The 26018-nt window shown below is 39.9% G+C and overlaps 1 protein-coding gene across 1 annotated transcript in view; it reads left to right on the top strand.

Annotated features, from left to right (window-relative positions):
- Positions 1-25465, top strand: part of MEGF10 (multiple EGF-like-domains 10) — a 160951-nt gene extending 135486 nt beyond the window's left edge. The window contains exons 15-25 of the mRNA XM_015413519.1: positions 5845-5979; positions 8033-8161; positions 11798-11926; positions 13655-13783; positions 14938-15066; positions 16774-17010; positions 21660-21781; positions 21909-22032; positions 22270-22311; positions 23399-23605; positions 24671-25465. Coding sequence (XP_015269005.1) covers positions 5845-5979; positions 8033-8161; positions 11798-11926; positions 13655-13783; positions 14938-15066; positions 16774-17010; positions 21660-21781; positions 21909-22032; positions 22270-22311; positions 23399-23605; positions 24671-24828 — 1541 coding nt within the window. The 3' untranslated portion in view covers positions 24829-25465. The remainder of the gene's footprint in view (positions 1-5844; positions 5980-8032; positions 8162-11797; positions 11927-13654; positions 13784-14937; positions 15067-16773; positions 17011-21659; positions 21782-21908; positions 22033-22269; positions 22312-23398; positions 23606-24670) is intronic.
- Positions 25466-26018: the final 553 nt, after the last annotated feature.

Below are 26018 nucleotides of genomic sequence, written 5' to 3'. Positions count from 1 at the left end.
CCCTGAAGCGAATGCGGTATGCTATCAGTAGTCAATCCAATGCCTTCAGCATAGGCTGAATGTGCTCCCGCATTGGGAGACCCATTAAAAGCCTGGCTGCAGCATTTTAAACAAGCTGTACTTCCGGATTTGCGATAAGGGCAGACCCATGTAGAGAGCATTACAGTAGTCCAATCTTCAGGTGACCATTATGTGGATCACTGTTGTCAAGTTGTTGTATTCAAGGAAGGGAACCAACTGCCTGATCAGCCGAAAATGGTAAAAGGCTGACTTGGCAGTGGCTGCTACCTGGACCTCCACCATTAAGGAGGCATCCAAGAGCACTCCCAAGCTCCTAACCTCCGGGGCTGGCACCAATGGAACCCCATCGAAGGTCGGGAGTGGGATATCTAGTCTCAGTCCGCCCTGACTCAGGCACAGGACCTCCGTCTTCATCGGATTCAATTTCAGTCAGTTCAGTCTAAGCCATCCAGCAATGTCTTGTAACATTGGGGACAGCACTGCCCCTTGATGCACTCCACAATCCAGTGGGTGCCTTCGGGATAGCTGTTCCCCCAGTGCCACCCTTTGTCCTGACCTTGGAGGAAGAAGGTGAGCCATTGCAAGGCAGGCCCCTGGATTCCAGGGTCAGTGAGGTGGTGGATCAGTAGCTGATGGTCGACCCCGTTGAATGCTGCTGACAGGTCCAACAACAACAGCACTGCTGATCCTCCCTGATCCAGATGCCTCCAGAGATCTGTGAGGGCGACCAGTGCTGTCTCCATCCTGTGGCCCAGGTAAAAGCCGGACTGAAAAGGGTCTAAAATGGAAGCGTCATCCAAAAAGCTCTGTAACTGAGTTGCCACAGCCCTCTGACCAATCAGCTATATTGACTAATATTAGTAATACCCTATATAACAGCAACTATTAGCTACCAATCGATCAATTCCTAATTTTAAATTTGCTCTCTCCTCATTAAATTTGCGCTCTATATCAGTTCCCTTAAAAGCCCATATAGTTTGACCTAATAATCTATTATTGCTTCTCTTTATTTTAAAAATAAATTTCCATTCAGTTTAGCCAGTAATTTAAATAAAAGCTAATAAATCTTGATGGCAATTTAACTTTAAGCTATCCGAGTACAACCTCTTATTAATTAATTTAGTCATATACCAAATCAATTAATTAATCAATTTACCATATGTGGGCAGTTAATACAATCAAATTAATCCAATAATTTAGACCCCCAATTAATTGGCAAAGAAATAAACAATCAATTAGTACACTCAATACCCCTTCCCAATTAATTAAGTCTAAAAGGACTTAGCAAATTTCCTACGAGGTAGCAGCTAGACAATTGTTGTAAGCAGCCAGTCTGTGGACAACTGGGGCCCAATATACCGTTAAGAACTCATTGGGCGAGGTGGTCCTGGGGGCGGGTAATAATTTGTGTCCTCTGAATCTCCCCACTACTATCACACTGGTGCTTGTCAATCCCTCTGGCCTCTCCAAGCTGGTGAGTTTCAGTTCTGCGACTCTCCGCTCCTATGCCTTTGTAGGTCACCAGACAGGACAGGAGTCCCCCATTGTTACTGACGCTGTTGCCTTCAATGTTGTTGTTATCAGCAGCCGCAGACCAGTCCACCAAGGTTAATGCTCCACCGATTGCTCCATGGCTCTCAGACTACACTGGGCAAACCTGACAGGGGTAGAGATCCCCCTCGGGTTCCCTGGCTGCTTTGCCAGTGAGCTTGGAGCAGCTTGGCTCATGTTACCATGGCAGTCAAAATAGAGGTCGCATTGGGCCAGTGGGGCAGTCAGTGGAACAGTCTTCAAACGGCCGCTGCCAGACACATCCAGGACATTGGCAGGGCTTCCAATGGACACCACGACTTCCCTAAATGTCCTCACCGTGGCCATTCCAGTCCAGAGGGTCCGACAGCTCATTTCAGCAGGCCTCTGGAAACAGTAAAATGCACTCAGTCTCTCCAGCTTTCACAGTTGCACAGAGATGTTAGGAATCCACAGGATCCACAGGTAGCTGTTAAAACTCCAAAGTTAAAATGCCTAACTCTGCAAACGGGTACCAGCATAATAATGTATGGGAACTGTAAACATGCCATTCTCCAACCAGTTCCCTGTCCACCTGACTGTCCTAGAGTCCAGACCACAGTCCTCTAGTCCCCATCAGAACATCATAGGGAACTCTGTCTAAAGCTTTACTGAAATCCAGGTAAACAACATCAACAGCATTCCCTCGATCCAGTAAGGTCGTCACTCGATCAAAGAAGGAAATGAGGTTGGTCTGGCAGGACCTGCTGGGGACAAATCTGTGTTGACTTCCCCAGATCTCCAAGTTGTCCTTTAGATGCTCTCAGATTGATCCCTTTAAAATCTGCTTTGCAGATTAATCCCTTTAAAAGTTCTTGTCACCGTATTTCCAAAAGGCTGTTGCAGAGCTGGAAAAAGTACAGAGGAGGGTGACCAAGATGAGGAAAGGCTGACTTGTCTTGGACTTTTCAGTTTAGAAAAGAGGTGTCTAAGGGGGGGCATGGTACAGGTTTATAAAATTATGCATGGGGTGGAGAGAGCTGAAAAAGAGAAACCTTTCTCCCTCTCCCAAAATACGAGAAGGCATCCAATGAAACTGATGGGCAGTAGGTTCAGGACGAACAAAAGGAAATATTTTACAGAGCGAGTGATAAAAATGTGGAATTTGCTGCCAGAGGATGTAGTGATGGCCACAGGAATAAAGAGGCTTAAAAGGGGATTAGATAGATTCATGGAGGATAAGTCTATCAATGGCTACTAACCATGGTGACTGAGGGGAACCTCCTCATTCAGAGGCACTAAGCCTCTGAATTCCAGACCAGGAGGCAACATTGGGGAAGGCCTCAGCCTCTATGCCCTGTTGTTGGCCGTCCAGAGGAATTGGTTGTCCACTGTGTGAGATAGGATGCTGGACTAGATGGACCACTGGTCTGATCCAGCAGGGCTCTTCTTATAATCTTACTTAGTAGCCTTTGATGTGAAACTTTATCAAAAGCTTTCTGGAAGTCTAGGTAAACAACATCTACTAGGTCACCCTTGCCCACGTTTGTTCTCTAAGAACTCTAAAAGACAAATCTGCCCTTACAGAATCCATGCTGATTCTTCTTCAGTAGCTTTTCTTCAGCCTACTGATTCTGTCTATAATAATGGATTTAATATCCATCAGTAAACTTTTAGGCTTATAATGCTGCCTTCTGTCAGTTGTATCTCTTCCTGTTAGAATTATGCTGCTTCTTGCTTCCATTTTCAGTTCCTTATCTTGATCCTATGGACTGTATTTCTAAATCTTAATAATAGCATATAATAACCCCTGGTTCTGCCAAAACCTAATGATGGGAAAGTCATACATGTTTTATACTATCATTTTAATTTGTGTAAGTATTTATTGTAAATTGGAGCCTGAACAACAGGGTGGAAATTGATGGAAGCAGTTATATAACTTCTTGATGTGAAGCTAGTCATGTAACCTCTTTTAGTGTTACAAGATGTAGAAACTGTTGTGTTTTTACTAACACTCACTGAGCCATCTGGGTGGTTGGATAAAATTCTGAACTTGCGTGTGGTCTAGCAAGCATTGTTCCCATGCAAGTCCTATTGAAATGAATTGAAACTGTCCAGTAGCAGTCCTTGATGGATGTTTCCAAAGTGTGCACCTATTGTTATCTTTAGACTGGCTTTATTCATTCAATGTTCAGTTAATCCAGAGGCACTGTAAATAAAGGTGTTATAATGTGGCATGTAAATCTTTTACTGACCTCACATCATAAGCACAATTTAGGGCAGTGACTCTATTACTACATTAAGATGTTATAATGAAAGAACGAAGTTTAAGAGATGTATTTCAGTAAGAAACCAAGTAGCTGTAATCAGTGTCTGTATACCACTATAAACCACCTGGGATATAAGAGAAAGAGGAACGAATGACTTATCCGCAGCTTTACTAGAAAACTATGAGGTTCTCTGAAAAGTTTTTTTTTTTATCAGACAACCTGTTTCAAGTATGCAGTTTGTCTGGCTAACTTCTAAACAACTTCAGAAAACTCAGTGGTGAAAAGTTAGCTTTGTAAATGTTAATTGACGCTTAGCAACAGGCACTAAACTTGAAGCATTGCTTAATATACCAAATGGTCATGAAAGAAATGCCAGGTTAGAGATGTAAAAAAAGAAATTCTACCCACCAGCTTTTTTTCTTTTTCTGTCAATGAGGAAGAGGGGATTAGTGTATTTGGCATAAAAATGAATTGGAGTGCTTTTGTTTTTTGTCATCAGTTGATCAGAAGCAAGAAGTAGCATATACTGCACTGTCTGCACTTTGAGTAGAAAAGATTAAGATTCCAGTAGCACCTGGAAGGCTAACAAAATTTGTGGTTGGGTATGAGCTCTCATGACTCACTGCTTCAGATATCTTCAGATATCAGTTGTCTGTAGAAGTGAGCAGTGCCTCATGAAAGCTCATACCCTACCACAAATTTTGTTAGTCTTTAAGGTGCTTGTTGTTGTTCAGTCGCACAGTCGAGTCCGACTCTTCGCGACCCCATGGATCATCTCCCGCCAGGCCCTCCTGTCTTCCGCCGTCCTCTGAAGTTGGCTCAATTTCATGTTTGTTGCATCGATGACACTGTCTATCCATCTCATCCTTTGCCGTCCCCGTCTTCTTTGACCTTCAATCTTTCCCAGCATCAGGGTCTTCTCCAGTGAGTGCTCCCTTCTCATTTGGTGGCCAAAGTATTTGAGCTTCAGTTTCATTATCTGGCCTTCCAGGGAACAGTCAGGGTTGATTTCTTTTAGGATTGACTGATTTGATCTTTTTGCAGTCCAAGGGACTCTCAAGAGTCTCCTCCAGCACCATAGTTCAAAAGAATCTATTCTTCGGCGCTCGGCCTTCCTTATAGTCCAACTCTCGCAGCCATACATGACTACTGGGAATGCCATTGCTTTGACCATGCGGACTTTTGTTGGCAGGGTGATGTCTCTACTTTTTATCATGCTGTTTAGGTTCGCCATTGCTTTCCTCCCAAGGAGCAGGCGTCTTTTAATTTCATGGCTGCAGTCACAGTCTGCGGTGATCTGGGATCCCAGGAACGTGAAGTCTGTCACTACTTCCACGACTTCCCCTTCTATTTGCCAAGGAGTGATGGGGCCGGATGCCATTATCTTAGTTTTTCTGATGTTGAGCTTCAAGCCCACTTTTGCGCTCTCCTCTTTTACCCTGAGCAAGAGGCTCTTTAGGTCCTCTTCACTTTCAGCCATTAGAGTGGTATCATCTGCGTATCTGAGGTTGTTGTTGGTGCTACTGGACTCTTACTCTTTTCTACTGCCCCAGGCAGACTAACATGGCTACCCATCTTGCACTTTGAGTGTCCTCACATTGGGAAAAAGATATTATACTGGTGCTTTGTTGGAAGCTGCCAGGTTGCAATGATTCAGAGCAGTTCAGCTATAGAGGAGAAGTTTACATTGTTGATAGGCATTGCAAAAATCACATCAGTGGTGATGGTATCATGATGAGGATGATAAAATTAGAACAATTTTGGGTAAACTTCTTTGGATAATACTTCCATATCTTACTAGGGTTTTTAAAAAAAATTATATCCCATATATATCAAGCTGTTCCTTTTAACGCCTTCTCAGAAAGATCTATTTATTTCAGTAATGTGTTTGCATAATTTAAGTATTCTCTAATGTTCTGTAGGAAGTCAAACGTTCTGTAAGAAGTCTCATAAAATAGATAAGTGAATTCAAAGCAACTGTACTAGGTTTGTCTTGGCTGGGTATGAATAAAGGAAGACTACAATAACATCTTTTTGTTTTCAGTTTGCTCCCCTGGATTTTATGGCCATCGCTGTAGCCAGGCATGCCCCCAGTGTGTGCACAGCAGTGGTCCGTGCCACCATGTGACTGGACTGTGTGACTGCTTACCTGGTTTCACAGGAGCCCTCTGCAATGAAGGTACAGATCATATTGCAGCCGTAGTAGTGGTAGTAGTAGTAGTAGCAGCAGCAGCAGCCAGTGCTTAACTGTCTCTTCTTCAACTGTCAGTCCCCAACTGTCATTCCTTAACTGACTCTCTCTACAGAATTCCATTCAAACTGCCTGTCACTCAAAGGTTCTCAGACTCTGTTAGGCATTCTCAGACTCTGTCCATCACAGTCATGTTTAAGCTTCGCGATGAAACTCTTAAGGAGAATTCTGGTTGAGCAGGATGCATGTTTGTTATATATTAAATGAATCCTCCTTATTCATACAAGTGCCAGAACACTAAATAACAATCTGTAACAATGTTTTGTCTGAATATGGTTTTAAAAATAAGAGCATGCTTTAAAAAGGTTAACACACATATTTGAGCATTGTACTCTTATCAGCTACCAAGACAATGTTCCACTGGTCTGTGAATGTGGTCATCTGGCCACCCTCTGAGTCATTTTGCAGACCTGGGTAGAAGAGGGTATGAGAAAATAACAGAAGCTGATATCACTTCAGAGAAATTCTCCCTCAAAATCTGTGCCCTTTAAGACTCACAGAGGACAGAACTACAAGAGTACTATTTAGGTATCCAGAGATAACTCCAAACCTGTCACTCTTCTCTCCGCTACTTACATTATTTGGGACTCCAGTGACATAAACAGGTGGCAGTGGTGGCCAGGAGTTTCTTCGGCCAGCTTTGGCTGGTTATCTGTCTGTAGCTTTCCTGAGTAAAAAAGATCTTGGACTCTGATGCGTGTCCTGGTAACCTCTAGGTTAGATTACTATAATGCACTGTATGTGGGGTTGCCCTTGAAGAATGGCTGGAAACGTCAGTAGAGAATGCTGAACAGAGTGGGTCATAAGGACCAAATCACTCCAGTCTTGTTCCATTTACACTGACTCCAGTTTTCTCCCCCAGGCCCAATTCATGATGCTGCTATTGACCTTTAAAACTCTATATGGCAGGGAACAGCAAACCTTAAGGACTGTGTGTTCCTGTATGAACCTACTGGACCATTATAGTAACCTTAGTATAGAAGCTAGATAGGTGGCACCCTGAGAAAGAGCCTTCTCGGCCATGGCACGGAAAACTGTGTCTCCTCAGGCAGTTCCCTCTCCAGGGAACCTTATCCTTGTATTCTGCCCAGGGGTGAAAACTTTGTTTCATTTGGTGTTCCCTTACTGATCACTCCTGCTATAGATTACCTGTGTGTGTGTGTGTGTGTGTGTGTGGTTTTAAAGTTGATTTTTAATGTCTTTTTAGCTATTTGTTGTATAAAAGGCCCTAAGTGGGATGAAAATGTTTTAAACTAATTAAATAAATAAATATCCCATCCATCTGCAACAAACCTGTGAATCAAAGGATGAATTTAAAAATTGCTCAGCATCCAAGACAGCCTGCTGACAACAGCTGAGAGATGAATCACTACATGTCCAGTATAAAAGCTGGACATGGTGGACATAGGTTACATTACAATAAAACAATATACAAAATCTGTTCATTTATGCGATGTGCCTTCCCATAGGTCTGTTGGATGTTCACAGGGACATAACCATAAGAACATGATATAGTTGAGAAGGGCTGAAGGGAAGGATGTGGGGGGAAAGGCAAGGGGAGCAAAATAGACAGGCATCCAAAGAAAAGCATGCTGATTGAAGCAGATTACCTAGGGAAGGAAATGAGGAGAAAGCATGGGGAGAGGAAGTGACGGTGTGGCATGGTCAGCAGAGGAGCTTAATAAAGGAGGAGGGAGGAAAATGGAATCCGAAGGAACTGGAAATTGAAAATCTGTGCAAAACAAAGGAGCCCAAGGGATGGTACAAGCAAGGGATAGAGGAAAGGAAGTTTGAATACAGCCAACTGGGAACAGCAAAGGAAAGCTCCCCTTCTGCCTATCACCTGTAATCGTGACCATTTTCCCATCACTGAGTGGGTGTTTCCCAAATATACCAATATTTTAAGTGAAACAAAAAAGAAACAAAACTGAGAAAGTTCTAAGAATGCAAAACTGATTAATCCAACATTTGATTTTTGCAGTCTGTCCCAGTGGCAGATTTGGGAAGAACTGTGCAGGAATTTGCACATGCACTAACAACGGAACTTGTAATCCAATTGACCGGTCTTGTCAATGTTACCCTGGCTGGATTGGTAGTGACTGTTCTCAGCGTAAGTACCTATATTTTCTTGGTTCAGATTTCTTGAAATCTGACAGTGAAGATATGCTTTATAGCTAACTGAAAAGCTATAATGGCTACTTGTTACCATTTCAAATACAGGATTGAGAAATATTTGCTGTACAATTTTTAGATAGCAAACTCACTGCTGGAAAATTCAGACATCATAATGCACTTCATAATGTACCCACTTGTATATCTTCCACAATAGTGCATTAAATTGGCTTCTGACAATTAATGGTTCTTTGTTGGATGTTAAAAACAAATGCCTTCCTACGTTTTTTGTATAATGACATGCCATGCTTAAATCAAGCAATGAATGGCAGTTGTAACACAATGCATTCTCAAAATCTAAGTGAGAACATTAAAGTAATTCTTTCAGCTTTTTACATGGACTTCTGTATTTCCTTAGAATGCTCTAGCAAAGGTGCACTAAATGAATCCAGGCTTGCCTGACCAAAGACATAGGCTCAAGTGGTAGAGCGGCTGAGTGCTGTTCATGTGCTTTGCACAATAAACACGGATTTCCTACTGTGCTTTAAGACTGCTTGAATCAGTTGCCAATGGAATTAAGTAGATATGTGACTAGGTGGCAGCTGCAAGCTTTTGAGAGTACAACCTTAATTACTGTTTAGATGCATCGCTTCAGCAGAGTTTGCATGAGTTTTAGCCAGGACTGAGGGTGAAAAAAACCTGTTGCTATGAAACTCCTTGTAATGTGGCACATTGGTTCACATAATTTGTGGATTTACTAGCACAGTTTAACTGGCTGAATCCTAGTTCTGGGCAACATCTAGATTATTCAGAAACTTTTAAACACAATGGTTTTCATAATCTGCATTACTTATAACTAATCTTGTTCACTTTTTAAATTATAGATGCTTATGTATGACTCCAATAGTGCTGGATTTTCATGCTGTATATTAAGATTGTGTTTTAAAAGATCTCATATGACCTACAATCAAAAACATATATATTAAAAAGACAAGTACTAACTGATTGGTCAAAATGGTTTTTACAGATTATTTAAATGTTTACTTCTATAAATTAACACTTTGCCTTTGCTCCTTAAGATTTTTTAATTTAAACGTTTTAGGATTTTTAAAATTTGAATTCTAGTATTAGCTTGAAGCATGCCTGTTTTGCTTTGCTTCTGAAGCCCTTCTTTATTCCTTGTTAGATTATGATTCTTATTTTGTTGCTTATGGACATTTTAAAAGAAAAAAAGGACAGTGGAATGAAGAGGAGAGGTCTATTAAGGCTGACCTTTAGACCAGGAAGAGGAATTTTATTAGACTTGTGTAAAGGTTTTCAGTTCTTGTTGGGAAAAAAGATTCCGTGTGGCCCTCATGAAGCCTCTGAAAGATTTTTGTTTATGTGAATTGACAGTCCCTTTTTTCCTAAATCACCAGCCCTTTCCCCCACATTTTTGGGTGATAAATATGTAATTTAAAATTTTAACAGTAGAAAAAAAGAATCAGATCCAAATTATCCTTTTTTCACTTGCATTTCTTCACAATGTTGTATTTTTAAATGTTTTTAAAAATTGTCTAATAAAACTTTAGTTGGTCAATTGCATATATATTGCCATAGCCCTCATATCTGTACCAATCAACATAGTACTGCTTGGTTGCTTTGTTGTTCTATAAATAATTAGTTATTACATGGAAAGTGTTATTGATCAGTACATTGATGAAAACAGAGTCCTTAGGCTATATTCGTGTTCCTAACCTCATAATTAAGTTCTGTTGAAGGCCTTTGCACACTAAAAATGTGCCACTGTGTAATAGAGTCCATGATTTCCATGGTAGGAGGTGGTCCCAGTAGACCTCATGATCAGTTTGATACTGACTTCAGTCCACATTCTATGAAAATAAAAGGGGAGTTTCCATGTCTTTTCACTGTACATTAGGAAAAGTGGATCTCCAAGTTGCCCATTAAGGAACACTTTGGACAGCGTTTCAAGAATCAGTTGTGAATCCTGTGTTGTAGAATCTATTTTGCCCCCATGTTCACTCTGCAGTTGTCCATCAGCAGATGATACGTGGCTAGATGATGGCCTTTCTTTACCATCACATGGGTGTGCTATGTGAGCAATTAGAGGAGCAATATAATTGAAGTTCTGCACACTCACAAACTTCCTGTGTGTTTTGTTGTTGTTTACTCTTCTACTAGTAGCAAAATATCATTAATAGAATATGGGAACCCATCATTGTGACTCACTTGTTCATGGTGTATGAACATATTTAAAGCCTTGGTTCTCAGCATTCTGTGTGAAATATATTCATCCATATGAAATATAATCATCCATTCACTGGAACTAGTAACACATGGGAACAGTGTGTGTAGTGATTAGAGTGCGCTTCACTAGGCTCTGGGAGATCCAGTCTCAAATCTCCACAGTTCTTTGAAGCTTATCAGGTGACCTTGGATCAGTCACTCTCCCCTGGCAGAATCTGTGTACCTAATTAGGTTGTTGTGAGGACAAAATGGGGAAGGGAGAACCATATACAGGCCCTGAGCTCCTTAGATCGAGTGAGATCAAAATATACAAAAAGAATATTTTGAAGGGTATGCTGTGTTCATTGTCTGTAAATCAAATGCAAAGCTTTCAACAGCTACTGCACATACAAGGAACAAAGTTCCACAGAAGTTCTTTCAGAATCGTGTAGATTCTCTGAGGGTCATGCTGAGCCAGGCACAGTGCTTTGACCATGGCATTTCAAGACATAAATGCAAAAAACAACTGGAACTTCTCATTATTTCACTTGTACAGAGCTGTTTTCCAAAATTTGTACAGGTAGGCTGCAATCCTACAAACATTTTCCTGGGAGTAAACCCAGTTGACTAAAACGAAATTTTCAAGTAGACCTACTTAGAATTGATCGTATAATTTCATATCTTAATGAATAAGTCCTAGCAAATACAGTCTGCATCCATGGAAAATCAAGAAAATATCACTTTAAAATTGCAGCCAGTTACAGCAGTAAAGACAAAGTTGAATACAGCCAGTGATGAAACAGTATGTTTACATTTTCTTGCTGTAAGCAGCAAAATCCACAATGGCAGTTGTTGATTTATTTATTTAGAGAATTTGTATACTGCCTCTCCAGAACCTGCTTCAGGCTACTCACAGCTGAAACAATCAAATATCAACATGCAAATAAAACCAAGACCATAAAATAGGTCAATAAATACATGCCAGGGCATAAAAACAGCACAAAACAAACAGAGCAGTCTAAAATTATACTGATAAAACAGTCCTTAGGCTCTAAACAGATCACAAAACAGCTTTAAAAAAGATAAAACCACTTAATTAAAAGCCTAAGAGAAATGTTTTGCCTTGGTACCTGAAGGAATGTAAAGTAGGTACCAGGCAAACCTCAAGGGTGAAGTGCCACAGCCAAAAAAAATCCCTGTCTCTAGTTGCCATAGGGGCACAGAGAGCAGGGCTCAAGAAGACAATTTTAATTGGTGGGCTAGATTTAATGTTGTGAAACTGTAATGATTGTACTTTAAAATAGCCAATGAATATTATTTACATGACACACATATATTTGAGTTTGAGTTGTAGAGTTCTACAAAGCTGTATCAAATATAACTATCTGATTTGTTTGGATTGTTTCAGCTTGCCCTCCTTCCCATTGGGGCCCCAATTGTATCCATACCTGCAATTGCCACAATGGAGCTCGGTGTAGTGCCTATGACGGGGAATGCAAATGTACACCAGGGTGGACTGGTCTCTACTGTACCCAGAGTGAGTCCTCCCTAATATTTACTTGTACGGCTGTGTGATGAAAATGTTTAGTAGAATAAAACTTGTAATAGTGGAACTGCTGCTGATAGTCACAGGAGAAAAGTATATTTATTTTAATACGTTCACCATTGGGTAAGAGAACCAGGATAGGAGACCCTTCATTTCTGTCCCAAGATCTCCATCCTGAGTGTGGGTATGAAGATTTCACAGTTCTTGTGAAGACAACAAAAAGGAGGGAGACGTTCCAGATCAGTCATCACATTCAATCCGATGCCTATGTTATAGCCATCATATAGAAACCACTAGAAAAGCTTTCAGATACCAGTGGCTCTCTGCAGTAATTACATTAGAAAGCTGCTTACATGGATTACCCCATTTGTACGAAAAGTTTCTTACCACTATCAGTAGGAATTGGTAGGGCTGGCATAACAAAGTTTGAGTCCAGTGGCACCTTTAAGAACATCAAAGTTTTATTCACGGTATAAGCTTTCATGTGCAACCACACTTCCTCAAATACCTTCCTCAGATACAGATAGGTATTTGAGGAAGTGTGCTTCCACATGAAAGCTTATACCATGAATAAAACTTTGTTGATCTTAAAGGTGTCACCGGACTCAAACTTTGTTCTGCTGCTTCAGACCAACACAACTACCCCACCTGAATCTAGTGGTGGCATTTAACTCAAAACAGATGTGTAATCTACACAATGAGCAAGTCCTGTGAAAAATCTATTATCTCAGGAGAAATGCACATTAGAGTGCATTGGAAGCTCTGGATCTAATGGGGTTGGATCTGTCTGATTCTGGAAAAAACAACAATCTAAGAAACACAAGATTTTAAAATATCAAACTGTGCTGTAGATTTTAATTAACTATGCCCTGTGCAAATGTTCTTCAATTATAAAAGTTAAATAACTACTTAAAATCTCATTTTTTAACCTTAAATGTTTTCAATTATGAAGGATATAAGAAAATAACTACAGCAGTGAAGGCTGTAATAGACTAATAAACATTGGCGACCTCATTCTGTTGATAAATGTCACATTGATTGATGTGTTCTTTATCACACCCACTGAGTTAATTAATTAACTGATCATTGTATATACTTGACTGGCAATCTCCTTGTAGTCAACTTTGTACATTAGCAATTTTGGATCTTTTGCATAAGATCACTATGGCCAGCCTAAAAACAAAAATCAAGCCTTTCTCTTCTCAAACTACTGATGCCAAGAAGCAGGACGTGTCTTAGAGGGGTGTTCTGTCCTGGTCAACCATCAGCTCTCAAGGTTCTTTTCTTTCCTAATTCTAAGTAATGATCTCTTTACATACAATAGGTCTTTTTTCCAGACTGAAATGGGATCTTTGTGTGGGGCTAGGTCACATTGTGTGATTTTTATTGTTTTATGTTTCAGGATCTCCTACAGAGAATATGCATCCAAAGATCCATTCATTATTCACAAGCCACCCCCCCCCCCCCCCCCCCCCCCCTCTTCCTGCTTGAAAAAAATTATTTAAATTTTACTACTTGCATTAGCCTTACGACTTATCTTCCATTAATATGATTGATTTCCCACCTATCCATATAATCTCCTTCAAATGTTATCATGTTGAATCACCAAACAAATAATTTAATTCTTATGTGGGTGATATGGCTTTGACCTCCACATTATTAAAAATAACAATTTTTGAAATAGATTGGTTTATCTTCTTTTTATTCTTTCTACTGCAGGATGTCCTTTGGGGTTTTATGGAAAGGACTGTGCATTAATCTGCCAGTGCCAAAATGGAGCTGACTGTGATCACATCTCAGGGCAGTGTACATGTCGCACAGGATTCATGGGGAAGCACTGTGAACAAAGTAAGCTGGAAGGTTGTGGCACACACTGAAGAGGAAATGCACAAGTGCATCAGATCTTTCTAGCCTGGGACAGCTGCAGGATCTACATTCACTCATGACTGACCCATTACAAGCAATGGGACTAAAACGCATAGTTAAATCCTTCAATGGGATTAACAGAGCAAGCCAAAACAGAATTACATCCTTCTAAACCCATTGACTTCAGTGGATTTAGAAGGGTGCAACTCTGCTTAGGATGGCAGTGTTGCAGCTAATTTTTATTAGATTGTGCTCAAGATTTTAAAATTTAAAAATGAGACTACCATTGAAGATTAATATCAATATAATTTTAGTTTTGTATTTATTCTTATTTATTTACTGTTCTAAAATCTTTGATATGCTGAGAATATGGAAATCACAATATATATAAAGTTACTAGACAAAGGACTGAACTTCAATCTGAGTATAACACATATAACTAAAATAGTAATTTTATAAAATATGTGAGGAAAACTGGGAAAATACTTTTTTTCTACAAGTTTCTCGTGATATCTACATATACTTTTCTCGCCAATTTACAGAGTGGGTTTTAGCAGAATTTTATAAGAGCAGGGATGCCACTCTGCCTGGCAGTGGATCAACTTTACTGTTTGCAAGCATGTACTCTGTTTGATCTGCATTTATGACAATATTTTAAATGTATCCATGGGGCTAATATTCTATGGGCCTGGCACGATGAAACATTGCCACCTGCTGGTGATAAATAGAATCTGCAACATTTCAGGTTGCGGCGGTGTATATAAAAAGATTCAACAGTGATTAATCCTAAGAGATTTCAGTCTACACATGCCAGGATTTCAAAGACCTGTATGCCAGATTTATCAAGAAAATGTTATTTAAGGTATATATTTATCTTAAGTATTATTTAAATGCAAGAACATGTTAAAATGTGTAGGTCTAGATCTGGGAAACCACAGAGTATTTAGGGTTTCCATTGTTAAGTGCATAATTTCAAATTTTTCTGTGAATACTGCAGTGTTTTCTGACAATTGTATAGTTCCAGTTCTGCACAGATCATGCTAACTGTCTGTTATACTGAGAATTTTCAGTTTACCAAACACAGAGTGCAATGGCTTGAAAGGCAAAACAGACATTTGTTGCATGTTATTTTGCAGAGTGCCCCCCAGGGACATATGGCTATGGTTGCCGACAAATATGTGACTGTCTGAACAACTCAACGTGTGACTACATCACAGGGACCTGTTACTGCAGTCCAGGATGGAAAGGAGCAAGATGTGACCAAGGTAGTAGTTTCTGAACAGAGCAAACGAAAAACAAACTTTGAATTGTTTATACTTTATACAAGTATAAAGCAAGCATTTCAAAGAAGAGGGAACTAAAAACTATGACCACTGTTAGCTGTTCCAAATCTGGCATCAGTATAGGGTTGCCAAGTCCTTACTGCATGTAGAGCAGGGGACTCCAGCGCTGCTCCAGGAGTCCATGTGCGTGCGTGCTTCGCGCACGTGCCGCAATTACATCACCCGGAAGTGACGCAACCACGTCGGGCACGCCGGGGGTGGGGGCACAATCATCCGAGGGAAAACCATAGAGTTTTCCCTTGGATAACCGCGCCCTCGCCCCCAATGCACCCAACGCAACTGCATCACTTCCGGGTGACGTGCTGATGCCAGGCACGTTGCGTGCTTTGGGGGTGGGGTTCTCCGCCGGCGACAGGTAATGGGCCTCTTGGGTGGGGGGACTTGGCAAGCCTACATCAGTACAAGGAAAAAGAAAAAATACTTTCAGGATGCCACTTCATTATGATTCTGCATGATACTTAGAGCATCATTACAGTTCAACCATAAGCAGAGCTGGTGGTGGTGGAAAGTGTCATCAATTTGCATCCGGTAGGGTTTTCAAAGCAAGAGACAGAGGTAGTTTGCCATTGCCTTCATATGCATAGCAACCTTAGATTCCTTTGTAGTGTCCCATCCAAATGTTAACCAGGGCTGACCCTGCTTAGTTTCCAAAACCTGAGATCAGGGTAGACTGGGCCATCCATCTTTCTAAACCAATTGAAATCAATGGACATAGGGAGGTTTAACTCTGGTTAGAGCTGTACCACTAGTCTCCTTCATGATACACCTGAGAAAATATTCAGGGATACCCCTGATGTCTTCTAGGTAACAGTGTAAGAAATAACTCTCTCTGGTGTCTCCAGTATTTCATATACTTTGTGTTGCTTAATTTCACTTTTGCACAGTATAATTTGTACTTCATTTAGTTATATGAAATTTATCTTGTACCTTTGTCTACATGGTAAAATAGTATCTTTAATTATATAATTCTAAATGCTTAAAAGGCAGCATTTAGATAAATAATGCTATATCTACAGGGTTCTGAAAACTGTATGGACAAGGTGGAAGGTATATAACATCTTGAATTACCTAGATAATTGATTAGAATCATTAAAACCTCACTTTTGGGTTTGTTTAAAAAGGAGGTTGCTAGTGTGCATAGCTGCAGAGAAAAATATGAAAATACTTTGACATTTTTTAATATAGAAAATGGTGTCCCGATCCATATTTTCCAGTCTTTTTCTTTAAAAAAGCATAGCATTTCAAGTTCTTGCACAGATTGTATGACTAAAAATAGCAAGAAGAATACAACAAAAAGGACATGCATATTTGCCATACAGCAAAGCATAACACTTCAAACAAATGTATGTATTATCATGGGTTTCAGGGAGTATTCTTAAAATGTATCCTAAATACACTGCTTGTGTTTCAGGGAAGAAAGTGAATGTAAATGTAAAAACATAGTAATTTATCCTAATTGGTTTTTAAAGCATAGCATTTCAGAGAACCATAGCAACAGCCATCTGATTTGACCATGCTTAAATTAACATATACAGATAAATTTTACACATCAAAAGCTGTGTTTTTCATTTCTATTCCATTCCTTCTGGTCATTTATGGTATATTTTTTCATCTTTTCTTGTCTTTCAGCTGGAGTAATCATAGTAGGAAATTTGAACAGTTTAAGCCGCACTAGTGCTGCCATCCCGGCTGATTCTTACCAGATTGGAGCTATTGCTGGTATCATTATTCTTGTCTTGGTTGTCCTCTTCCTGCTAGCACTATTCATCATTTATAGACAAAAGCAGAAGGGAAAGGAAACAAATATGCCCGCAGTTTCTTATACACCTGCCATGAGGGTCATCAATGCAGACTACACCGTTTCAGGTAGGAACTTGGTAGTGTGAGTCATAATTGCGTCTCTGCTAAGCACAAACATTAGAAAAGAACAAGTTTTGTTTCCTCTGATTTCCACAAATATCTGTCTTCTCCCATATCAGGAAAAAATTCTATGCATTTTCATGTCTTTATAGCATTCTCTGCATTAGCAAGTCCATGGTGACAGAGAACTTTTGCTGTCAGGATGCATGAAAATCTAGTTTAAGTCCCCTCCCACATGCTCCATTTCAACCAACATTTCTCTATTAATCACCAATTTCCTCCCTATTAATTATCCGCATTAATAGATACCAAGCAACACTCCCCATCAGGAAAGTAAATTCAACCATTATGTCAGATCATGGTTTTAAGGAAAACTCTGGTTCACCTTTAACCATGGTTAACATTTTTGCTAATAAACTAAATGGTGGGTGAAGGGGCAGGGAAACCACTGGAAAAGTGGACATATTCCTGACTTTGGCTCCCAATTAGCTAAAGATAGCATAAGATCCCCAAAGATAAATTTGTTAATTTAATTATTACTTCATTTATACCCCACCTTTCATCCCAGTGGGGGACCCAAAGTAGCTTACAGTGTTCTCCTCTCATCCATTTTTTCCTCAGTCATGGCACTTCATCTGTGGAATGCCCTTGAGGCTTGCCAGGTGCCTACATTACTTTCTTTCAGGTGCCAGGCCAAAATTTTTTGCTTACCCAGGCTTTTAATTAAAGGGTTGATCTTTTAAAATCCTTTTATAGTGTGCTGTTAACCTGAAAACTGTTACATTCAGTTTAAGCTGTTCAATTATTTGTTTTTTATTCTCAAGATAGGGGGTTTTAATGCTGGGTTTTAATTTGTAACTTTTAATGTTAAGTTCTATTACGTTGTTCTGTAAGCTACTTTGGGCAGGTTCCTTAGAAGAGGTGCATGCCAGCAAACAAAAAACCACTGTGATAAAATTGACAATGACACATTTAATAATTCTGTGAGCATCAATTTGTGAAGCTATTAATCTTACAATATAGTTAGAGAATCCTGACATAAGCAAAGCAAAGTCCAACATAATCATATCCTCGATGAGCACACCGGTTTTTGCACTCATTTCAGCAATCTTCCTCATGAGTAGTCTTATAAAGTTGGAAGGTGTCAACCTCTAGATTCAGCCAGTATAACAACATGCAGCTGCTTGGAATCCATCAGATAGTTCCTTAAGAACTGCTTTCCAGTGTGAGAAGTGGGGAGCATTGTCAGTCTATTATTAAAAGAAGGCTTTCAGCCAGATAGATAAGAAACGCTGAAATGCTACTCCCTAATAGAGAGCTGCCAGCCAACAATGTGAAACGGAGAGCAAATGCCAGCCAATTTAAAGTAGGTCTGTTGCCACATAAAAATTTTGGATTGGCTGCTACGACTAGAAATTTAGTAATTGGCTTGCTCCTATTCAAGTACTTGCAATGGAACGGAAAGTAAGTTTAAAATTATTCTAGTTAAAAATGATAACAAAACTATTCAGCTTCATGTCTTTTCCCACTCCTCATAACTATGCTTTTACAGGATAATTTAACTAAGAAGAAAATAAGAAGCTATACTGTTTTAAAAAGAAACTAAGCTGAATCTAGAGGTTGACACCTTCCAACTTTATAACACTACTCATGAGCAATGTTCCCTCTAAGATGTTGAGTCTTGTGAGCAAAAATTCTACTTTGTGAGCTACTGGCATTCAAGTTGTGAGCCAGCGATTTGGCTACTGCACAAATTAGTTTGCTCTGGAGCCCTCCTTCCTGAGCTAAGACAAAAATGTGTGAGCTGGAGGCTAAAAAACTGTGAGCTAGCTCACACTAACTCAGCTTAGAGGGAACACTGCTCATGAGGAAGATTGCTGAAATGAGTGCAAAAACCGGTGTGCTCATCGAGGATATGATTATGTTGGACTTTGCTTTGCTTATGTCAGAATTTTCTAACTATATTGTAGGATTAATAGCTTCACAAATTGATGCTCACAGAATTATTAAATGTGTCATTGTCAATTTTATCACAGTGGTTTTTTGTTTGTTGGCATGTATCTGCACACTGTGACCCCTTCTCTGCCTTTTTTGACTTGATTTTTCCTTGGGAGAGGTGGCACAAAAACTCCCTAAATTAATAAACAATCTTGTGAAATAGTTAGGCTGAGAATGTATGATAGGTTCAAGGTCACCCAGCAGTTTCCATGACAGAGTGGAGACTCGAACCTGGCTGAAAGATCATCTTTAATACAAAGAAATGATGGGGAAATTGGAAACAGCTAAACATATGATGACTGAAGAAAGACAGGAAGGATTTCTTCAAGTTAAAATTTAAAAAGCTTGCTTCCATCATTTAGCAGAACAGGCCAGATTTTGAGAACATAAAAATGTAGAATTTGTTGCTAATCATCTAAACCCATGTTTTGTTCTGGAAGAGCTCTTGTACAGTTCTTGAGGTCAGTGGCAAGGACAGGTATGCAAGACAGGTTAGGTTTTTAGGTTCTGCCTCTCTCTAAGAGCTAAGCTTCCAAGCCCTCACCGGGGGCAGGGGAACCCCCGCTTCAGGACCCCTCTTCTCTCCACTGATCAGCTGGCTGGTGGGGGACTTACTGGAAGCAAAAAGAATCCTTATCCCATCACTGGTGTCATGGGGTTGCTCTGGTATTTGGGCAAAAAATCTATGGTAAGACAACTTCTATCATAGAGTTTTTGCCCAACTACCAGAGTGTCCCTGCATTGCCAGCAACACCAGCCTAGGCCTCTCTTTGTTCCTGGTAAGTCCTCCTCACCCTCTGCTGGTTGCTAGGGGAGTACCTGGCAGCCCTACTGACAGCAACCAATGGGAGCTGATAGAAGGTTGATAAGAGGCTAACAGTTAACCTTCCCAAGACACTGGGGATATTTTGGCCCCCAGAACCCATGGGAAAAAATGGTTTACCCATCTAAAGCTTTCTACAGGCACCAAACTCCTGTTATGCTTTCTTCCCAATGAACTGTAGTGCCCTGAAGTCCCTCTCCTCCCTCCCCACTGCCTTTCTTTTTTAAGTTTGAGTTTTCTCAAAAGGATTTACCCCCGATTCTGGCCCCCGATAGACTTGGCTTGAAACTGAAATTACTATGCACAGTCGTAATTGGGATTCTAATGACCCCCAACAAATATTGAAACATTATTTTAGCACTGTTCCCATGTATAAATAGATGGACCAACACCTATTATCTCCATTTTATAGGAAGGTGGAGCAAACAGCGAAAACTAAAGTTTCTCTCCTTAACTTATATCTATAAACAGTTCTTGGTTTTGAGTTTTTACAGCACTTTTGGAATTGGGAGTTGAAATGACCTCAAGGAAACCAGTGTTTGCAACCTGAATTGTTGTGTTATATAGTAGGAACAGGTAAAAGCTCAAATTGAACTGTAATGCAATTTTGGAAATGGGGTTATTCCATCCCCCTGCAAGACAAGCCTGGACATGTTTGCAGGTATTCTTTGAACCATTCAGCCTGGAACTTCAGATGATCCCTAGCCACTGAGCTGATTTTGTTGTGCTCTATCAAAGCTCAAATTGAACTGTATTACATTTGGAAAACGAGGTCATTCTATCCCCCTGCAAGACAAGCCCAGGCATGTCTGCATTCATCCACTGAACTTCTACACATTTTCCAGACTTGAAGAAGACATTCAGCCTGGAACTCTAGATGACCCCTAGTCACCTCTCCACTAAGCTGATTGTTTTCCTTCAAATTTTTATTGCTTTCTTAAAAATAAACAGTTTTACAGATTCCCAACTGTGTCTTATGCTTTAAAAAATGGTGGGGTCAGTTTGACCCCATTTACATTTCTGTGGGGGTTTGATGTTTTCAATGAGGGGTATTTTCAACTCCATTTCCAAATGTTACTCTTCTTTGTCCTGCATTGCTGAAGGAAGTTACTCTTGAGGCCTGATTTTTTTTTCTCAGTAGCTAAGCCACAATTGAGAGAACTTCAGGTTTCCATTACTTTTTGTGGTCACTTTGACCCCAGTGCCAAAGTAGTGTAGACTTTTTTTTGTCTTGGGGGGGGGGGTAAACAGCTGTTTGTTCAGTTAGAGTCAGAAGTAAGAAGCAGTAAACTTGAGCCAGCATGTAGCAGGACAGCAGCCTGCTGCTGATTGGGTAGAAGTCAATGTAACAAAGAGTCCCTAATGCCTGAACAAAACTATGGTTCAGAAGTTCAAGTGTGGAGAACCTGTGTAAAAATCTACCTGATTCACTCCTCTGATGTGTTTAAGCCATAAATTATTTATATGTATATATATTTACTTGGATATGAATAAATGCCGGTAGTGTGTGACTGAAGTAGTGGTTGAATCCCATTCCCAGTAGCTCTGTGCAGTGTCTGAATGTGGGGTGACTGTTGAAAGGGATTGGGCTATCCTGTTTGGTGGTGTTTCGGTGAGTGAGAGGGAGGATCTGGTGTGTGAAAGGGTTAGGGCTCTCTATATAGTTTAAAAGAGGCGAGACAGATGGTGAACTGTGACTGCCTGACCTACCTATAACCCTCAACCTGTAGGACAGAGGTTGTCCAGGGTGGTAGGTTCAATAATGGAGTAAAAGGGGTCACAATAGGCAATAATGGCATTGCTTTTACAGATTTCACTTGTAATTGTTTTTCAGAAACCATTCCTCACAATAATGGTGGAAATGCTAATAGCCACTACTTTTCTAACCCAAGCTATCACACTCTAACACAATGCTCAACAAATGCCAACAACATGGACAGGATAACTCTGGCAAAGGTGAGAAGAGAGAGACTGCATGCCTTTGTTGCTGTTTTTGTTATATTTTTTAATTAGTATACTTAGCATCTTCAAATATTACTGACCAGTTTCCATCTTCACTGTATGTCACCTTTATTTTGAATAGTCAACCAACAACCAACTGTTCTTGAATCTTAAGAATGTGGATCAAGGGAAGCGAGGGCCTCTTGTGGACTACACAGGAACGCTGCCTGCTGACTGGAAACATGGAGGCTACCTCAATGAGCTTGGTATAGAAATAAAATAACCAGTTCTCTGGAAGAATTTTAGCAAAAAGAATATTCATGCTCTTAATGTTTTTCTGCTCTACTGGGGACAAGTTCTTAATATGTTCAGTTAATTAATAGATGACAGAGTGCTAAAATCTTAGTAGTCGGTCAACATGTCAAATTGTTAAAATTGCTCTTCCAAGAACTTAATGTTTCCTCCTCCAGTGTTTTTATTTATGTTCCTCTCCATTTGAACAGGGGCATTTGGAATTGATAGAACTATAGGAAAATCTCTGAAAGGTAAGTTTGTATTTTCCCACGGATGTAAATGCTGGGGCCCAATGAATGGTCTCAAACTTTCTCATGCTAAAGCATCACTAAAGCCAAGCGGGTGTGGATTTGCACAGTCCTCTGCATGGCAAGCCAGTGGGAGCCCTGCTTAAGAGTTATCTATAAGCGTAATAAATAATGACCTCAAAATGAATATATTACATTAATTCACACCCATGAAATAATTCCATGTTTCCTCTTAAGAATTTTTTGTTGTTGCATTATCCTGAATTTTTGAATGGATAGAAAACAAAGGCAAAAATGGTACCCCCTGGTTGCCCTTTTCTGTACTCATCAGCCATCCTAAGGGCACCATCCTGAATTCTTCCTCAGAGTGGTTTAGGATGGCAACTAAGCCCCTCTCCAGCATAACTTGAAGAAATGCCAGTGCCAAGCTGCACTATGGACTCTGATACACTTGCTATGCTCTCTGCACCTTGATGTGTGGTCTTTTGTTTACTTTCATCTCCTCTACTGAATCGGCATAGACTAGCATTGCTGAGACTCAGCCAATATTAGAGAGAGTGGACAGAGAGAACTTTTCTCCCTTTCCCCAAATACTAGAACTTGGAAGCATCCAATGAAGCTGATTGGCAGTGTATTCAGGATAGACAAAAGGAAATACTCCTTTTAACTAATGAGTGATTAAAATGTGGAATTAAGTTTCAGAGAATGTAGTGATGGCCACAAACATCAGTGGCTTTAAAAGGAGACTAGACAGATTTATGGAGGACAGGTGTATCAGTGGCTATGACTAAAGGAACTAAAGGAAACCTTCACATTGATATGAGGCAACATTAGGGAGAAGCCTCAGCTTCTATGCTTTGTTTGCCCTCCACAGTAACTGGCTGGCCACTGTGTGAGACAGGATGGTGGACTAGATGGACTGGGTATTTGAATGATTATTCTTGGAATCCTTACTCATAAGAACATCTAATTTAGTACCTTTGCTTGCTGGCAAAAAGGTTCTGGAAAGATAGAATGATACTTTCACAAATTTATTCAATGTATAGGGTTATTCCATCATAAACATTTGTGTGTGTGTGTGTGTTTTCAGATCTAGTGAAGAATTCTGAATACAACTTAAGTAACTGCTCCTTAAGCAGCTCTGAAAATCCATATGCCACCATTAAAGATCCCCCAGCACTTACACCAAAAAATTCAGAATGCGGATATGTTGAAATGAAATCACCAGCACGCAGGGACTCTGCCTATGCAGAAATTAGTAACTCTGCTTCAGCCAACAAGAATGTCTATGAAATTGGTAAGTCTGAATGGAGCATTTACTGTGATAAGGAAGCCTTGGCCCCAGTTTCTAAGTCTGCACCTAGAGATTTTACTTTGTGGTCATTTCAGCAGTTCATATACCTCCTTCACAATGTGAATAGACACATCCTGGACAAACTACACAAGCAATTTAGGGTTTTTTTGCAGAGGATTGCTGACGTGAAAACAAACAAAAACATAGGTTGCATTAGGTTAGTTAAACTAGTGGAGACAAATCAGTGTGGTAGACAACAGTCAGATTAATTATATCTTTGCATCTTTAGATGCACTTCACTTGTTCCTCTGAAGAACCCTTTTCCAATCAGCAATTGCCCATTTGTGTTTTTTCCCCTGAAAGCAAGGAAAGGATTTAGGGAAGGAGCCCCATTTTAAGAATTACTGCTACCTTATTCTGTTCCTTAAACAATAGTGATGAAATTAATAAATAAGAATCTAGTATGGCAGCACAACTAATATACAAAATATAGATCTGGGAGGTTCTAGCAGGGGAGCGCAGCTATCATATACCCTTGACCAAAGAATGGTACACTCCTTCTATCTGGGATGGTCGTTCTCTTCGACCAAGCGCGCAGCTTCAGGAGGGACACACATGGAGTGGTGAGGGAGGTAAAGGACACCCGCCTAGCCAGCCAGATCAGCCAAATCAACCCTGGCAATCAATGGGGTGACAGATGTCACAGCCAAATCACCCTCACATTTACAAAGTATGGATGAAATTTAATGAAAAGCCTTATAAACTGTTATTTGTGATCACCATCCCCTATCAACAAACACTCAATTTCATTGTAGTAAAAACAGGTCCTGCATCTCTGCTTGTTTATATATGTGGGTGGGTTGGTGTGCATATCTATATACATAAACAGAGTAAGAGGTCTGTTTTAGTGTTTCAACAGTTTATTTAATACCACAGTAAGAACTACTGGGGAGGGATGAGATACCCTTTTTTGTCTCAAAGACTAGACTGTTAATTGTTACTGTAATGTTGTGATTTTTCCATTTTTCAATATCAGAGCACTAATATGTGTGTTTTTTTCCACTGTAGAACCTACAGTTAGTATTGTCCAAGGAGCATTTAAGAACGGACCTTTGAGCCAAGATCTTTATGATCTACCAAAAAACAGCCACATTCCCTCCCATTATGACCTGCTGCCTGTTCGGGATAGTCCTGTGTCTTCTGAAAAAGATGACAGCAGTGAATGACAGTGAAGATTTTAGACCACAGTGGAACTCTTACAGAGAACGGGGACCTAGTTATACTCCTTCCTATCTTTTGCCATCTGCATTCAGTAGATGTTTTACTGTATATTAACCAGGAGTGTCAAACTATGGCTTGCATATACACATGGCAAATGGAAAGATGCCGAGCTGGGAAGACCCCATCAGATGTTCCATTGCAATTACTTTTTTAAAGAGAGAAACAAATGCCAAACATGTATATTGCAATGTACTGGTTAAAAAGTATGAGCTTGCAGAACAGTTGTAGTGCCTGCATTGCTGTGCCTCGCAGAGGATGGCTGGTTCTTTCAGTAGCTTGACTTGCATAGTTGACATGCAGCCAAGACTATACAATCTACCAAATACTCACTTAGCCAAGTCATCTGACTTACTAGGTACTTCAGAAAAAAAGAAAAGAAACTAATTTGTTATTACTTTTTTTCTCATGTTATCATATATTCCCAGTGGATTAATGTTGTCCGTGCACAAGACATGTAAGGATATTCAGCATGTTAGAGGATAACTGACTGCAGTACAGGAGAAAATTATTAAAGCCAAGACAAGAGATTTACCTCATTGCTGGTAATGGAGTTGTTCTGTTGACATTGTTTAGAATGCAAGGGAAGCCTTGGATGAATATACCTAAAGAGTTGTGATGTAGTGGGCTTTGGCATCAATTGTTGCCAAATTATTGGCACTTTTAAGACTCAACAGTTCTGGGTACTATTTCTGCTATTCACAAGTAATAATTCATAACATATCAGTAATTGCTTCAGAAATGTCAGTATAATGGAATTTTTTTGTCAAAATGGACTGAATAAGGATGTTAAAAAGTACAAAATGTAGCATATGCTGTACATTTGAAATGTAAGAAATGGGTTTATAAACAAGTAGCACTATTATTGTAATATGGAATACGAGTAGTACAATGTTTAATTATTTGCCTGAAATCAACTGAGCAGTCTTGGTGCATTAATTGTTACAATGGCACCTTTTCTTTTTATAATTGATTTAGAGAAAATATGCTTAAGCTGGTCTTTCGCATTGCTAATAACCTGGCACACTTACTCTACATTTCATTAACTTGTGTCTGTTTTAAAATGATGTAGCTATGTTTTTTAGTGTTTCAGAATAACAGTGCCAAAACATTATATTTTATGCCCCTTTTCTTTTTG

Source organism: Gekko japonicus, unplaced genomic scaffold (assembly GCF_001447785.1).
Source record: "Gekko japonicus isolate JY-2015 unplaced genomic scaffold, Gekko_japonicus_V1.1 scaffold245, whole genome shotgun sequence".
In the NCBI taxonomy this organism is placed as follows: domain Eukaryota; kingdom Metazoa; phylum Chordata; class Lepidosauria; order Squamata; family Gekkonidae; genus Gekko; species Gekko japonicus.
Note: the sequence above shows the minus strand (reverse complement) of the source record. Positions and strands in the feature narration are given on the sequence as shown.